Below are 16,922 nucleotides of genomic sequence, written 5' to 3' on the forward strand. Positions count from 1 at the left end.
TCTTCTTGTTTTTAACTAAAACTCAAAACTCCACTTACACTGTATGGAAAAAGCAGACAAAACCTTCAAAATAAAATAAATAAGCAGAAAAGGCAAGAAAACAACTGGAAGACTCTTGGGTTTTCGAGCTGCTGGCTAGAACAAGCAAATTATTGATTACAGGCCATGCATGTCATGATTTTACACTTGGGGCTTCTGGTATTTCAGGGGCTTCACAACCTCCGTTGTTAAGTCAGGGTCATCCCTTCCAAAGTGACCATAAGCAGCTTGCTGTCCCTCCTCCTTCATCCCTTGCTACTTGTCAAGTCCACCAAAGTTACTTTAAGATGCCACAGCAAACAAAGAAGAGAAGGGATGGTCTATAATTGATTGCTTCCTTCTCATTTGAAACAGCAAAGTCCGGATCAAAGCTTAGAATCAACTTCAAAAGAAGAAGAAGAAGAAGAAGAAGAAATCTTCAGTTTCAACAACGCAGATTACGAACACTAAGCAAAATTGGCAAAAGCCTTGGCAAAATTCAAGAGCAGGAACAGCAGCAATGCTCTGGCTCTCTGAAACTTGGGGGCAACATGCCAAATACACTTTACCACCCTTAAAATCTTTGTCCCGCCACTCCTCGGTTTAGGAGCTGGAAACAGGAGAGATTCGCCAACTGAAATTGGCGGGAAAAGACGTCATTAACAAACTAAATCGAGAAAGAGAGAAATGCGGTGAGCGTGGATTGAACACGCGACCTTCAGATCTTCAGTCTGACGCTCTCCCAACTGAGCTATCCCCGCCTGCTTTGTTGCTTCTTTTCTGTTAAGAATTATGAAACAATTAACAAATTCTAAAATACATGCATTTTGCAAGTACATCTGTGCATCCTAACTGTTTTCCGTGCTTTTGCGGTTGTTAGTGGGAAAGAATTTCACATTAGATTGAATTTTCTGGTAAGTTGAAATCTCAACTTGGCTTATTATTGTGGAAATTAGGTTATATATTTCATGTTTAAGAAATTAGGATGCCTGCGAATGAAGCTTTACATTAGTTTTGGGGCTGGAATTTATTCTAGAAAACTTGTGATGGAAATGAAGCAAATCCTAGACTCTGGTGTGTGTAGCCGCTGCACTTCTTATACCTGAAGCCATTGGCTTTCACAAGAGAAAAGAGACCTCATGATGATAGAAAACCATTTAACAGTTTTATTGATAGAATTTTTTTATTGGTGTGAGATCACTACTTCATTGAGGAAAATTTTACCTACTAATTTATCAACGAAATGTGTCCATCAATATAATATTTATCGTTAATTTTATTATTATTTGTCACCAATTTTATTGGAAAAAAAAATTAAAAATTAATGACTTTACAGACAAAAAATTTGCGTAAAAAACAATTCCCGTTAAAATATACCGATAAAATAAATCTATAGGGATATTTTATAAAGCATTTTTTTCTGATTTGCTTACAAGCCTTAACTTCAATAGTCATGGTTTTTTTTTGGATTCGAGGAAACCCCACCCTCCGAAAAGCGCACTTTGTGGGCCTAGATAAGTAAGTAAAACCCCGGCTGTCCCAAGCTCTTACAAGAAGTGCACGCCCTGTCATGGTGCTAGACTGCTAGTAATCTCGTTACTGAAACCTAACTCTATCTTGATTTCATTACTGAAACTATAATCACTAAAAGTGCTGTGTCTCTTTAAAAAAATAAAAATAAATAAAGTGGTCAGCAAAAGCCAATTGAAGTAGGGATGAGCTAGTGTATCAATTACTTCAAGCATTCCATGGATGATATGATCATGAAGCGTTTTCTTCACACGAGAAAGGCTTCCAGGTTGAGATGGGCAGCTCTTAAAGAAGCTGTAGATGGCAGGGATGGTTCTACAAAACTGGTTCATCATATTCCTGTTTCCTCCTGATTCTAGTAGTACCTAAGCAACACAAGTTAAGGAAGACGTTCTATTTTTCTGAACCCGAAACTCATTTTCATTCTATATTTGATACAAAACAATTATAAACATCCTAGAAACCCTTTTAGAAATCTTGTTAAACAAATTTATAGCCTAAACAAAACACAAAAAAGTTACTCAAAAAACCCATAATCAACTTGAAATAATAAAAAATATATTTCAAATCCAGGGATTTTCAAGTAAAGGGGTTAACTACGGTAAAAAAATAAAGAATTAAAATGAACTTTTAAAAAAAAATTCAAAATTGTTACTTATTTTATATGTTGTTTTTTTTTTACTTTTATACCCTATTTCTCAATTCAACCCTCTCTTAAAAAATAAAATAAAATATGCAATTGGATGTTAATTGATGCTAAAAAAAGAAGAAGAGGTTTAACTGTACCAATAAAAAATAAATTCAATAACCACTTTTGTTTTTTTAATCACCATTGAAATCTAAAGTGACAATACTATAAAAAGTAACTGTTCATCCAGGTTGTGATTTTCCGTTTGATGGACTATCAGGCCCTGTTTCTTCAAAAGAAACCAAGTCTAGATCAATATTAATTGGGTCGACAGAAATGGACCAAACATATCAAATCTGGGCCACGTGCGCACTAAGTTGGCCCATGAGGCGTCCCTCTCGCAGTAGGGTTCTAGACCTCACCTCGCTCTCTTTCTTCCACTTTCAGTTACCTAGCAGTTGGCGGATCACAACTTGAAAAGTCTTCCCATCATTTCCGTGTCTCCCCATTCGCATCGGGAAATTCCATCCTTCTAGTTTTGGCATTTCTTACTCACCAACCAGTCCAATGGGATTTTAAAACTCAATTTTCATTTTCACCTGCAAAACTTAAAAAAAAAAATTCATAAAACCTCATAAAGTCTATTTTCAAACAAAAACACCTTTTAATCATTTAAAACTCTAGAAAATCCATGATTAGAAATAACTTAATAAAAATTAAATTGAAATAAGTTACAAAATTAATTCCTAATTAGAGAATGGAATTCAAAAAACAAACAAAACCAATGAAGAATGATTTTTTTTTAAAAAAATAATAAAACAAAGCACGTTCAGATGTTACACAGTTAGCAGTTAGCACTATCAAAATTCAAAAAGGAGACATAAAAAAATAGCACTGTGGTCCAATTTGATGGCTGGTCATTATTAGTGAACCATACGTGTCAAATTTGGGAACCTGAACCGTTGCATTCTTTCTTCCCTTCCAGGTACCCTGAAAAGCCTCCCAACTTTGCCGTTTCACTCCATTCCCACCGGAAACTTCCATCTTTCTCATACTCCAGTTTAGTTTCGGCATTTTTTATTCACCAACCAGTCCAATGGGTTTGTTCTCACTTATCAATCTGTTGATGCTTCTCCTCTCCAGAAAGGATAACGACGTTTTCTTGAGTTTTAGCCACGATGACATTGGCAAGAATTTTGGCGATCATCTCTTCAAAGACCTCATTTCTGCTGGGATTCGCACTCTTAGAGATGATGGTGGAATCTACACAGGAAAAAAGTCTGATATCAAGAAAGCGATACAGGAATCCATGATATCGGTTGTTGTGTTCTCTAAAGGCTATGCTAATTCAACAAAGAGTCTGGACCAGCTTGTGCAACTCATGAATTTCAGAAATAAAACTGGGCTCGTTGTGCTTCCCGTTTTTTACAACGTTGATCCGTCGGAGGTCAGTGAACAGAAAGGGTCGTTTGAAGAAGCATTTGCTAAACACGAAAAAAGCTTCCATAATGAAATGGCTAGAGTGGAAAGTTGGAGGGCCGCTCTTAAAGAAGCCGCAGACCTGGCAGGAATGACGCTGCAGCCAGACAGGTATACAAGTAATTGAATAATTGTTTTACCTTTTCAGATCTTTGCCTTCCATTTTTTTTCTGGATAATTTAACCTAGCTATCATCTAGAAAGGAAACACGAATCTTATCGGTTTAAAATGGGTCAGCCTTAGCCTTTCAATACCAGATTTGATTGGTTCTTGGTTCCAAAGGTTGCGCAGCACTTTCTTGTTGAGTTTATTGATTGTCAAGGAGTAATCCCTAGGACTGATCATGCATATAAATGAATAATAGGGACCACAGTGTAGAAAAAGCCCCCCCTGAACGCAACAAAAAAAAAAAAAAACAACTTTTAAAATTTTTTTTTGTGTCAACCTAATCCTTTTGCTTTGATGTTTTTTAACCCAACCTTATAAATAATGGTATTTAGTAATAGCAATATGTAATGCAATGAAAAAGTAATACATATATATATACATATATATACAAATGCAATATTTTTCATTGTGCATACACGAAAGCATACATAAAAAACAAATTATAAAATAAAAAACATAAATATTTTAGTATAGTTGAATCATAGTTAGATCACTTCTTTAAACTTCTGAGGTCCCAGTTCTACAGCCAAACATATCCGAGCACATGAACGAAGAAACTTCCTAAACAGATTAAAAAAAAAAAAAAAACCCAACCTTTGGCCTTTCTTCTTTCTTCTTTCTTCCAACAAAGAATCAAGTGAGATCTGCATCTCTTCCAACACAAAAATCTTTGTTTCTTTCGACATATTTCTCTTCGTCAAACCGATGGCTTTCAACCCAGTGATCCAAATCTTGTTTCTTCTCTCGTTGATGCCTAGTACTTACGATGTGTTCTTGAGTTTCCGAGGCAAAGACACTCGCAGGAACTTCACCGACCACCTGTACAAAGCGTTATCTAGAGAAGGGATTCCCACTTTCAGAGACGACGATGGAATACGGAGAGGAGAGAACATTGAGTTAGAAATCAAGAAAGCAATTAACGAAACAAAACTATCCATTATTGTGTTTTCTAAAGAGTACGCTTCTTCGAGATGGTGTCTTGACGAGCTAGAGATGATCATGGAACGTAGAAGAACTGTTGGCCACATAGTGTTTCCAGTTTTCTACGATGTTGATCCATCTGAGGTGGGGACCCAAACAGGGAGATATGGTGAAGAGTTTGCTAAGCATGAGATACATTTCAAGGACCGGGTGGAGGGGTGGAGGAAGGCTCTTAAAGAAGTTGCATGCATGGAAGGAATGGAATTAGAAGACGGGTAATAACTTCTTTTTTTCTTCGAAATTTAGTACATCGATAGCTTATATTTTTGAATCAGCTAAGCATTTAGGAATACTTAATTTGACCTTGATCATTCCATACTCGAACATCACGGTTGAGCCACATAGCTAGGGGGTTGTTTTTTCTTGCTAGTTAACATGTGAGAAGACATTCAATTACCCTGGAACCGTGATTGCCAACTATCCTAGGGGAAAAGAGTTTGACGAGAATGAAAGAAATCTTGCAACTTACTAGATAAACGATGACATTGAAGGGATGTAGATGGACATTTCAAAAATTATTTTTGAAAGTAAATTAAATTCCAGAATCTTTGCGAGGAAATCCAAACTTAGATTGCTCAGGATTTATAATTCTGGTGTTAAAAATAACTGAAAAGTGCACCTTCCTCATGGCTGGCGTCAAGTTCCTTTCATAGGAGATGAGATGCTGCATTGGGATGAATAATTGTTTTTGGTTCTTTATGATAACTACAAGACGCTATCATTTAGAGAGGAAACAAGAATCTTGTTGATTTAAAATATGCAAGCCTTAGCAATTGTGAGCACCTATCTATGCCAGATTTTTACAAAGGCTATAAATTAACCTTGAGAGATTGAAGCTTCAATTTTGTTGTGCAAGTTTAATATGGTCAAGGTTACTTCACCGATTCAATATCGAGACAAGCTTATTTGGATCCAAGAAACTGCACATGCCTTATTGATTTTCTTAATCTCTCTAATTGTTCAAATGTCAATAAAAAGCATGCAGTTGGTGCCAACATATTGAAAACGATGCCTTGAACTTCAATTGTCATAGTGCTAGACTGCTAGTAATCTCAGTTAACTGTTTGTTTTATGTCCAGAACCTGTGGCCGTGTTTGATATGACGTATAGGGAAAGGATGTTTTGATAACCCTTTTCATTTCGTGAAGCAAAAACATTGAAGCCATTCTAGAAATGCCAAAAAATAAACGAAAGAAACTTAACTCTGCCTTGATTTCATTACTGAAGCTATAATCACAAACGTTTCTGTGTCTTTTTCAAAGAAAGAAAAAACAAAGGTGTTCTGCATAAGTGCACTGGTCGATGTAGAACTCTCTCTCATAAGCCAATTGAAGTAGCGATGAGCCTGTGAATCAATTGCTACTGTAGTATTGTCTCTCGATTCATTAGGCATCTTCGAAACACATGCTTGGAATTCTTGTTGCTTGCTTCAGCATCTCTAAATTAGTGATAATTGTATGACATGTTTACCCAAACTTAACTATCATGGCCATTCAACTTACAAGTTATTTGCACAGTAACGGGATCTGAGGATGATTAACAAGGGCTGGTTCGTTAATTAGCCTCAATGCAAATGTAATTATTTTTGTTTTTCATTGTCTTTAAAAAAAGACCGACCAAGCAGATTTCAATCCTACTCTTAGGATTGCATTGGAAATTTCTGATGGTATATCCACACAAACACCAGCACTAGAAATCATGGTATCACCTCATGCTGGACATTTAATATTCATCATATGTAGTCTGGTTAAGTTGCATAAAGACAGCCATAAAAACTAGAACAAACTGAAACAACAGCTAAAAAATGACTTTCAAGCTACAGAGCACCTTTAAATCCCCCACGACAGCATCCATGAATGATAATACATCAGCTTATCTGTGCTTGTAGTAAAAAAACGAGCTTATTCATTTAGTTAGCTGAGGAACTTAATTTGTTCACAATTTGATTTGTTCTTGGTTCGAGCTGCCTTAATCATCATGTTAAAAGGTTATGCAGCAGTACGTTGTTGTGTTTTTTGATTGTCAAGGATAACTTCATAGGATTCATGCATGTTGACAAATGAAATGACACATGCAATGGAGCCTTTTTGTTCCATGTTTATTGAAAAATAATTCATGGACTTTTGAAAAAATAGTAGAAAAATAATATTAAGATCTATAATTGGCTTTGCAAACATGGACCTCCCTCAAGAACTAAGTCCCTTTTCTGAGTAGATGAGGTATTTACATAGGGATGGATATCTCTGAGATGTTTGCCTTGTAGTTAAATTTTGATCGGAACCCTTTTTGAGCCTGAACTTGAGCTATCATCTAGCAAGGTTAAGCAAGTCTGGCAAGGAGACCAGAATCTTGGCAGTTTAAAAAGGTCAACCGTAGCAATTCTTGACCTGCAGAGGATAGAAGAAACCTTGAGACGTGGATTTTGTACAAGTTAATTTGGTCGTGTTTCTTAATTTGTCAATTCAGCATCCACCCATTTGCATCGATGTATTCCAAGCTGAATTTTTTTGTTGTATGTCTCTTCTTCTTCTTCTTCTATGTTGATCTGATGAGGAATTATCAAATTAATCCGTGATTTAATTTGTATGATGTGTGTTTGCAGGTATGAGTCAAAGTTCATAGAGTCGATTGTTAAAGAGATCGCAGATAAACTCAACTTCTCACTGCCTCACGCCCCTCCGTCCTCGTTACCACTGTCGGCGGCCCTCCGCCCACCTTCATATTTTCTTGGTCTTTTACGAGAGTGGAGGAGGTCTTTCTTTCAGACCCCCCCTCTCTTTTTATTTTTTTTGTCTTTCTTAGATTGTAGTGGAGGATAATACAATCATCCACTACAATCCTCCACTACAATCTAAGAAAGACAAAAAAAATAAAAAGAGAGAGGGGGGCGGTGGGGGTAAAGCAGAAGTGTGAAACGATAGGAACTAAGCACGTGGATATTTGTCGGCTGATGAGAACGAAAGGCTGAAAAGAAAGGTCCCACAGCGCACCAACTTTGTCAAAGCAGATGGATGAATTAATTAAAGGATTGGACTTCAATGAATGCTACTCTCTTTTTTTTTTTTTTTGACAATTTGTATCTTTGGATCGATCCTTATGACTGTAAACTTTTTCAAGAATTTTCAGCTCAAAATGAGATGATGCATAATCAAGTCTAACTGATCTTTTGACATTTGACTGCTACAAGTGCCTGCTTAGGGTTCTTCTCAACTATATTATGGCTAAATTTTTAAATTATTTTTTAACACTTGAGAATAACAATAAAAAAGAATATAAAATATTTCTAAGTATGAATCTTAAAACTGAAAAAAGTGTATTAAAGAGAAAACGTGCTTTTTTAATCAACAAACTTACCATTGATTTTATAAATACCACGCAAACCACAATAGAAAAAAAACCTATAACATAAGCTGTGCAATCAAAGATTAATTAATGTATGTAAAAGTCATCACACAAGTTTCTAAAATTACGCTAACATCATTAGTTTTAGAAAGTTTATTGTGTATTGCCCCGTGTTTTTCAGGGGGTTAATATATTTATATTTTAAAAAGTTAAAAATATAAAGAATGTTTTAACTATTTAGATGTTGTAGTAATGACAAATCTAACCGAATTGAATCCGGTAACTATGTCAAATTCAAGTTAAGTTATTTGGATCTGACTCTTCTAATAATAATAAAAATAATAATATTTGTAATATTTATAATAATATTAAATTTGCAGGATTCAATTCTTATAGTTTTTATTCCCTTTAAATTAAATTTATGATTTTTATTTAATAATAATAATAATATTTGTTTTTGAAATTTATTAATTAATGCTAATAATAATAATAATAATAATAATTTTTAATTTTATCCTTCAAATAAAATCTATATTTCTTATTAAATAGTAATAATATATTTTTTTTTTCAAATTTTATTAATAACAATGACAATAATAATATTTATAATATTAATAATAATATTAAATATTATTGACCCAAGTTCTTCTTATTATTATTAAATATTTTACCATTCAAATAAAATCTATAATTTTTTTTAATAGTAATAATATTTTTTTTAAATTTAATAATAATAATAATAATATGTCTCCAATTATTCTTTTAATGCAAAATGTATCCATAGACTTGAAATCGCCACAAAAGCCCGTGAAAAAGAAGCTGTCAACAAGCATGTAAAAATTCTATGATTCAGAATTGCTACTTTATGAATATAGCAAAGACTAACCTGATCAGGGATATATTTGAAGGCAAATGCACTCCAATTTTCTAGTCTTAAATGAACAGTTTGTCAAAGTTTCAACTTTCATGCACTACAGGAAGCATCAAGCCTACTATTATAGCTCTAGCTTGCGTCCAAAAACAATTATTTCGAATTTACCAGTCTCAAATGAACAAACAGAACAATCTCTCGTCATATGTTCAACTTACACATTTGTCCATCTACTCCTTGTACGTGCAAGTTCTCTTCGTTCATGTTCTGTCTAGAAACAACAATAGAACAAGAGTCTGTTGGAGCCCTATCGACAGACGACCCTTTCATGCCTCATTAAAGATCGATGGGGAATTGCTATATCAACCAAAACCACAAACATCGCAACCATCATAGCCCCATATTGCTTATACTTCTACACTCTCCAAGATGCAAAAGCAGAGCATTGAGCAATCAAGGTTACTGTCCCTCCTCCTCCTTCATCCCTTGCTACTTGTCAAGTCCACCAAAGTTACTTTAAGATGCCACAGCAAACAGAGAAGAGAAGGGATGGTCCATAATTGATTACATCCTTCTCATTTGAAACAGCGAAGTCCGGATCAAAGCTTAGAATCAACTTCAAAAGAAAACAAATATTTGTCCCGCCTCTCCTCAGTGCATAATCCATTTGGTTATATATTTCATGTTTAAGAAATTAGGATGCCTGTGATGAAGCTTTACATTAGTTTTGGGGCTGGAATTTATTCTAGGAAACCTGTGATGGAAATGAAGCAATATGGGGTGAAGGAATCATAGACTTCGGTGTGTGTAGCAGCTGCACTTCTTATACCTGAAGGCTGAAGCCATTGGCTTTCACAAAGAAAAGAGACCTCATGATGATAGAAAACCATGGAAAGGAACTTACACCAAATGTTATTTTGATTGTTTACTAGGATGATATATAGCTAACCCTCTTTCTTGCAATTTGGTTTCTTGTTCTCCTTATATGGATTTGTAACGAAAGCAATGACTTATTCTTCAAGCCCATGTTAATACGGTGAGGTTGCATTTGTTTAGTGTCCTAGGGAAGGACAGTCCAAAAAAAAAAACTAGAAATGTGTTTGGAAGAGACAAAGATACAAACATAAAATAAATCAAGAACAGTTTTGAAGTGAATTTCTGTAAGAAAGAGACATGTCTAATTTGTTCACACTGTCTTTATCTTTTCTATCCAGAAACACTAACCAAACAAAATGGAATTAAAGCCAGGTGTATGGTTGATGAGACTTGCGATGCACTGGTCTGGGATGCAGACTGATGAAACCAAAAATAAAAAACCATAAGGAGGAGCCAATCCCAAATCTAGACTACAAGAAACCACAAGGTGAATGCGTTTGATACAGTTTATGATATTACAGAATCCAACAGAACCATTGCAGCTGTGTAAATCGAGGTGAATTTTCAGCATGGAAAGGCCTGGACACAGGTTGAATATATATAAAGCAAAGAAATGACCAGCCACATGTGCATTGAAATTTGAAAGCGAAGAGCAAAAGAAGAGTTATAAAGGAATATCAAATACAACATTACTGTACAGAATGAACAGAAACAGAAGATATGATACTAGAAGTTTCTTTTAGACTGCCAGTCAAAGCCTTTGTACAGGTTTCATTCTGTTTCAAGTTATGGAGGCCTGTGTTATCTCCCAATTTCATAAGGTATAGGGATAGAAACGAACATCGAAAAGTTCTTCTTCTTTTGATGAATGCTACTCCACTTTGGGTTGCTATGAGGAAACTTTTGATTCGGATGACAGTGCTGCAATGGTAACAAGTGAGTATCAATTCAAGGGCTCAGCATCACTGATTGTCATTGCTGAGTTCATGGCTTCCTGTGGTAATTGGTTGCTTTCAGGTGATCTAACGGGAGACCAACATCAACTAAGAAAATTGTTCAGGATAATAAAGAGGTAGCAGCATCACCATGTTTATTAATTTAGCTCTTTCAGCTAGTATCACTAGTTTGTATTCATGTGGTAGTTCGTAGATTTTTCTTCTTTTCTTCAGTTTTCGATTCTGCCATTATATTCCTACACATTGGGATTCTGAATCTTACCTTTACTATTGAACTCAATAAGACTTTGGAACAATTTCTGATTTAATTTTCACTCCGATTATGTTGGACTGGAATCTGGTTTTATTTATGTTGTAAGACACTTTGTTTTCATACAAAGTAATCTTTGAGCTTCCATTTTGATCCAGGGCTCGAGTTAATTTGCTAATGATCTAGGCTTGATGATTTATGCTGTCCTGCTATAGTTTCTGCTGGTCTTTCTCTTTATATTGACCTTAATCTTTTTTCTTTCCCTTCTAGATTGCTACTTTCAGAATAATGTGTTACTTTCCGAGTGTTATTTTCTGTTGATTCTAATTAATTAGGATGTGTTTCATAGGATTTTTCCTGGCAATTTTCTCTAACAACCCAAAAGTGCTTATCATTCTATCTTTCTTTCCATATCTGAAAATGACAAAATATACCTGCAATGGAGAGGCCAGAAGAAGAAACAAATGGTGCAGAATCTTGCTGATGATATGACAGTGGACGTCCTCTCAAGAACTCGCACTAGCTAAGCCCTTGGGTAAGGATCGTGGTGTTTGGAATCTACGTTTTGTTAGTGTTATTCGTGAAGAAAATGCCATGGCTGACCAATTAGCGAGACAACCTGTGAATCATTGTGGCTGACATTTGGGGTCGCAATCTACCTTGTGCCCCCTCCCCTTCCTCGCTCTATCTCCTTCAACCCCTACTCTTGTCTTTCCTGCAGCTTTGATGATTTACGTGGTGTTTTATGTTGTGTTGATCATTTTTCAAATAAAGCATATGTTAAATTGCTTTATGAAAGCTTCCATTGCTACATTTTTAGTCTAATTTTGAACCTAAATTTTCATCACTTTTTTTTTCTTTCTGTTTTGGCACCAAACCATATACAGTAGCCATCTTCAATTATGGTATCCATGATTGCCAACATTTCCATGTCTAACTTCAAATACATTAAAAAAATACTACTACCAATTAATTGTTCTATTTGATAAAAAAATATATCAAATAATTATATTTCCAATTCAACCAAATCGTACCAAAAAATGTTTTTTACTATTTACCTAAAACAAACCAGGAAAAGATTACAGTTTCAAAAGCTTGAAACATTCCTAGTTAGTTCAAGGGATTAAACCTCTAATGTACTGATATGTACCTAGCAACAACATGCTCTAACATCCACACAAAAAGACATTAATCAAGTCTGATGCCAGTTCTTTCTATACATACCAACAGGCATTTCCACTATGCCCCCATGCAAGGTCATTTTTTGCAATCTTTCTAGGTCATTGCAACACGCTTTTCGCCTCCCCCATTTCTCCAAACTCCATGAACCGGCAACAGTGCAGGTATATCGCTATCTACACCTGCTTTATCTTCTTTTTCATTAGGATCATCGTTAGAATTACCAACATTGGGCAGTGAGGCAGCGAAGTATCACCGACAAGGTTCTTAAAGAACTTTGAGGTTTTTTTCTTAGGTTCATTCCCTCCTCCCCCAGCCTCTACATTCTTCTTTGCGCTGACACCACTGGCTGAGCGACAATTGCACTCTTTGGCTCCATTGACAAATTTAAGTTATTTTGTTTGTCGACCAAAATCTTTGATTTGCCTTTTCCACCATGATGCCTTTCCTTTGGTAAGATCTCCACCTTAATACTATCTGACAAAATGTTCTCAGAGCTTGTGATACCATTACCATCACACTTCTCTTTGCCTTTCTTTGAACTTTTCTTGCTTTTGGAATGACCATTTTCAACAGAACCATTCTTTCCCAACGTTGTAATTATGAATCTCAATAAGCTCTCTTTGCTTCTCAGCACTGGGACAAAGTCTAGCTAGCTCAAGGACAAGATGTGATAAGCCAAATTGATGCACGTAGGCAAGATACTCTGCAGTATCAATTAAGTCCCGGAGGTACTCTGTGGATATTAATTTAAATGCACTGAATTTCTCCTCATTAAATTCCAATGCAGCACGAATTTTTTCCACTAGAGCCTTATTAGAAGATTGAACATACTCAACCTTAAGCAAAGGTGAGGCACTTCTAGACATATTATCCACTTGAGCGGTAGATAGAGAAGGAACACTGGAAAGAGATTTGTGAGAGGTTCTGTCTACAGGATTTGGAGCCACAGTAGCTTGGCTGACCTTGCTGTTACTATTTGAAGTCCTAGATGAACTTGCAAAATCTGAAGAGACAACAAGTCCATTACTCCTTGATGGCCCAGCCTGAGCAAAGCTCGTGTAAGTAGATAGATCAGATTCCTTAATGGTTGCCGGCTTACTCTGGGATGAACTCAGAGAACTGGATGGAGATAAAACCCCAGAATCTGAAACGGGCCTTGAGTGGTAAGAAAAACTAGCTAATGAGATAGGATGACTGTTTGCTGCTGGCAAAGCCCGAGAAGAATTAAGGACTTTTACCATATTTCAGCAATGAAGGCGAGTAGCCATTGTATTCCCCCTCAACCCACCCAGACCATTTCTGGATTTCTGTTGGCTGCTGCTTTGAGCCATCGGAAGTGGAGGAAAAGAGGTTTCTTCCATTGGTACACTCCTAGAGTTCTGTCCTAAAACATGATTATATCTTGAAGGTGGCTCAGAATCTGTGGTGGCTAATGACTCGAAAGGGTTAACAATTAAATCAATTTCACGCTCCTCTCTGTGAGTAGAAACTGTTTGGGCATTTGATGAAATATCACAAGGCCTTTCAGCATTGGCTGTCAGATGGCTATCTACAATGGCCAAGTTCATTTGATAGCTTGATGAATTCAAATGACTACCATAACTTCTACCATGCCGATAATGTTCATTAATTTGCTGAAACCAGAAACTCGTAGGTATCTGGATGTAGAAAATAACAGAGGCATGTTATTATCCACATTATAAAGAATGATAATTAATAAGCATGAATGGCTACAAAGTGCTCAGGTGAGATAAAATTTAGCATAAAATGAAGATAGCAGAAAATGCCAATGACATTGGTAACATCCAACAATTAAAAAGATCGAAACACACCTGAAGTACAGCACTACGCTTAGAACAAGACAAGCACCCTCCATGTTCTATGGCATTATGCCTCTACCGATATCAGAAATACACAAGTCTTCTTAGTCACATAGTACCTCCAGAAAACATAAAAAACAAATTCTAAATATTGACAGCCAAAAGGAAAAGATGCATCATTAAGACTAATAGATATCACCTTCAATTCGGATTCAATTACAAAAACAATAAACTGTTTTGCAAGGCAAGCCTCATCTTCGCATAAGAAATGCTCTTGACGAAAATGGATATGAGATATAAAGTTTGGTATGTTAATTAAAAAACAAAGCAATCATGACATACAATGAAAAACAAGCGAGTAAGACGTATGAAAACAAAATATAATCAACCTCCAAGTTATCATAACTGTTGAAGTATTCATATTGTTCAGGATGTTGCCTGCATTGAACAAAAAACAAAATGGACATATGAGAGTGTACATTTGATAAAACAAAACACTAAAAACATGAAAGCCTTTTTAAGGGAAAAATGCATGGGTGACCTTGGGCATATGTGGCAAGTAAAATGCTCAGTAGACATATGCAAGTAAAGCTCATTATCTCCATAAAAAGGATTCTGACAGAACTCACAAATAGGATGTCTTGTAAATCCACCTCTTTCACTTTCACTACCATCAACCACCGAGTCCCCCGTCCTCACATGTTGAGTCAATTGTGCTCTATTATATAACTTCTGCTCACTTGTAAATATCTGGTTCAAAACTTAATTAAGTCAGAGAACACAAGTGTGCCTGCTAAAGCAAAGACAATGTAAGAACGAACAATTTTCTTTGACATGAGACAATCAAATCCTACCGCACATTCTATATAATAATCTCATTGAGCTCATTTCAATACCATTTCTCGATCTCATGTTCTAACACTTCATTAATGTTCATTTCTTTAAATACCAAGCTAAGAAGCAAAGGTTAACAATGAATCAACTCTCACCTTCGTACCTTCCAAACACAGATCACACATAAACAGCCTATGCTTGTGAAACAAATGCCCCTTCAATTGCTCAACGCTATTAAACTCTTTTGACCCTCCATCCTTCTTGTTGCAAACATTGCATGATAACCTACACATACCTTTAATCATCTTATAATGATCAAAATCATCAAAATAAGCCTTTGTCCCTTCATGATTCCAACACTCTCCTACTTTACCCTCTTTTCCATTGACTCCACCTAAACCCTTGAAGTCACTTATCATCCTCGTATAATCCCCTAATGCCTACAAAAACCAACACCCAAAAATTAAAAAGACCAAAACTTTACAGTATAAAAGTCAAAACCCAGAAATTAAAACCATCATAAACAACAAAAAGACCAAAACTGTTCAAAATATAATCAAAACCCAGAAATCAAAAGACAATTTATGTAATAATCAACCTTAGTGACAAAGATGGTGTTGGATTCTGATTTGCAAATGCAGCAATGAAAATCATTGCAGATGAAACGAAAACGAATTATGCAAGTAGAGCAGACTTCTTTATGGATACATGGTCCATAAGCAACCCATTCAAGGGTATCAGCACAAACAACACAGGTATCATCCATTTTTTGATCAGTCGAGTGAGAATTTGATGGAAAATTATGAATAAATCAAAACGGTTTTTTTACTATTTTGATGTTGTTATCAATGATCATGGAAAGGTGAGAGCTTTTCGCCTTGGATGCAGTGTAGCTTTTTTGTGAAGAAAAGTAGAGAAAAATTATGCTCCTTTTTTTTGGTGTTTTTCTCAGGAACCAAACAGAAATTGATCGAGAGTTGCAAGAGAAATGGACACACAGGGACAGCAAATGTTCACGGGTACATTATGTAAGGACGACAGGTCGTTGATGTGATTACTTGACTCAAGGATTTGGATTTAATAAATTTGATTAATGATGTTTGAGATTTTGACAAAACATGTTGGAAGATTTACTTGTATGGATATGATTAAGATTGACTACCAAATATGGACGACAATGTTTTAAATTTTAGTTGAACAGAAGTCCAAGAGGAGTGTTTCCAGCAATTATCTCTCATCCACAGCATGCATAGGATTTGCTCTTTGAAAGGTTAAAGCATTGTGATTTTCACATGTAACTTTTAAAGTCTCTTTTGGCATTGCAGTCAAAGTTTTCTTTTTAAAAATTTTGAATTTTTTTTTTTTATGAATTGTTTTGATATTCTGCTATTAAAAATATTTTTTAAAAAATATTATTTTAAGTAAAAAATATTCTAAAAAATAATTTCTAATATACTCAAACAAACTCTTAGCATAATTATCAAATCTAATTTAAGATTTAATTTAGATTAAGAATTAGGTTATAGAGTTGTTAAGTTATTTACATTTATCATATCAATCTAAGTTTATTATTTTTATTCAAACATAGTTGTGTTAATTTTTTTTAATCTTGATTTTGACTTGATTAAATTTAAACGGGATTATAAGTTAACTTATTATATTATTTGAATTTAAATAAATCAATATAAAAAAACAATTCAAATTAAAACCCATCATGAATCCCATCATATTAATCTGTCAAACAAAATTTAAATATATTTCAAACCACAAAGATTTTCAAGGGCAATGAAAGGGAGAAAAGATTTTCAATTAATATATATGTGAATAAATTAAACAGTTATTCTTATGTTTTTGAACACAATATAATTAATCTTCCATTTATATATATGAAATCTTTATGGAAAAATTAAGGATATATTTGGACAAATTCAAGCATACTAATTTCAATGCATCTTTTGTTTTGAAGATAACAATGGGAGAGGAGTGA

The 16,922-nt window shown here is 35.0% G+C and overlaps 1 protein-coding gene, 1 non-coding gene and 1 pseudogene across 2 annotated transcripts; 1 reads left to right on the plus strand and 2 right to left on the minus strand.

Moving 5' to 3' along the window:
* Positions 1 to 706: 706 nt before the first annotated feature.
* On the minus strand, positions 707 to 779 carry TRNAF-GAA (transfer RNA phenylalanine (anticodon GAA)). The gene has a single exon. It is a non-coding gene; the product is annotated as a tRNA-Phe (tRNA).
* A 2,258-nt stretch (positions 780 to 3,037) lies between these two features.
* On the plus strand, positions 3,038 to 7,990 carry LOC118027628 (uncharacterized). Its single transcript, XM_035031026.2, has 3 exons — positions 3,038 to 3,766; positions 4,582 to 5,019; positions 7,407 to 7,990. Exons 1-3 carry the CDS (start codon positions 3,273 to 3,275, stop codon positions 7,621 to 7,623), a joined length of 1,149 nt encoding a protein of 382 aa, XP_034886917.1. The 5' UTR covers positions 3,038 to 3,272; the 3' UTR covers positions 7,624 to 7,990.
* A 4,140-nt stretch (positions 7,991 to 12,130) lies between these two features.
* On the minus strand, positions 12,131 to 15,838 carry LOC118027617 (uncharacterized; annotated as a pseudogene).
* Between the last annotated feature and the right edge of the window lie 1,084 nt (positions 15,839 to 16,922).

Source organism: Populus alba, chromosome 5, assembly GCF_005239225.2.
Source record: "Populus alba chromosome 5, ASM523922v2, whole genome shotgun sequence".
Taxonomy (NCBI): Eukaryota; Viridiplantae; Streptophyta; class Magnoliopsida; order Malpighiales; family Salicaceae; genus Populus; species Populus alba.

Excerpts from the sequence above, each read along its gene's own strand:
- LOC118027628 (XM_035031026.2), top strand. The coding sequence starts at position 3,273 with ATGGGTTTGTTCTCACTTATCAATCTGTTGATGCTTCTCCTCTCCAGA. Across the intron at positions 3,767-4,581 it reads ATGACGCTGCAGCCAGACAG|TACTTACGATGTGTTCTTGA; the intron begins GTATACAAGTAA and ends GTTGATGCCTAG. Across the intron at positions 5,020-7,406 it reads GGAATGGAATTAGAAGACGG|GTATGAGTCAAAGTTCATAG; the intron begins GTAATAACTTCT and ends GTGTGTTTGCAG.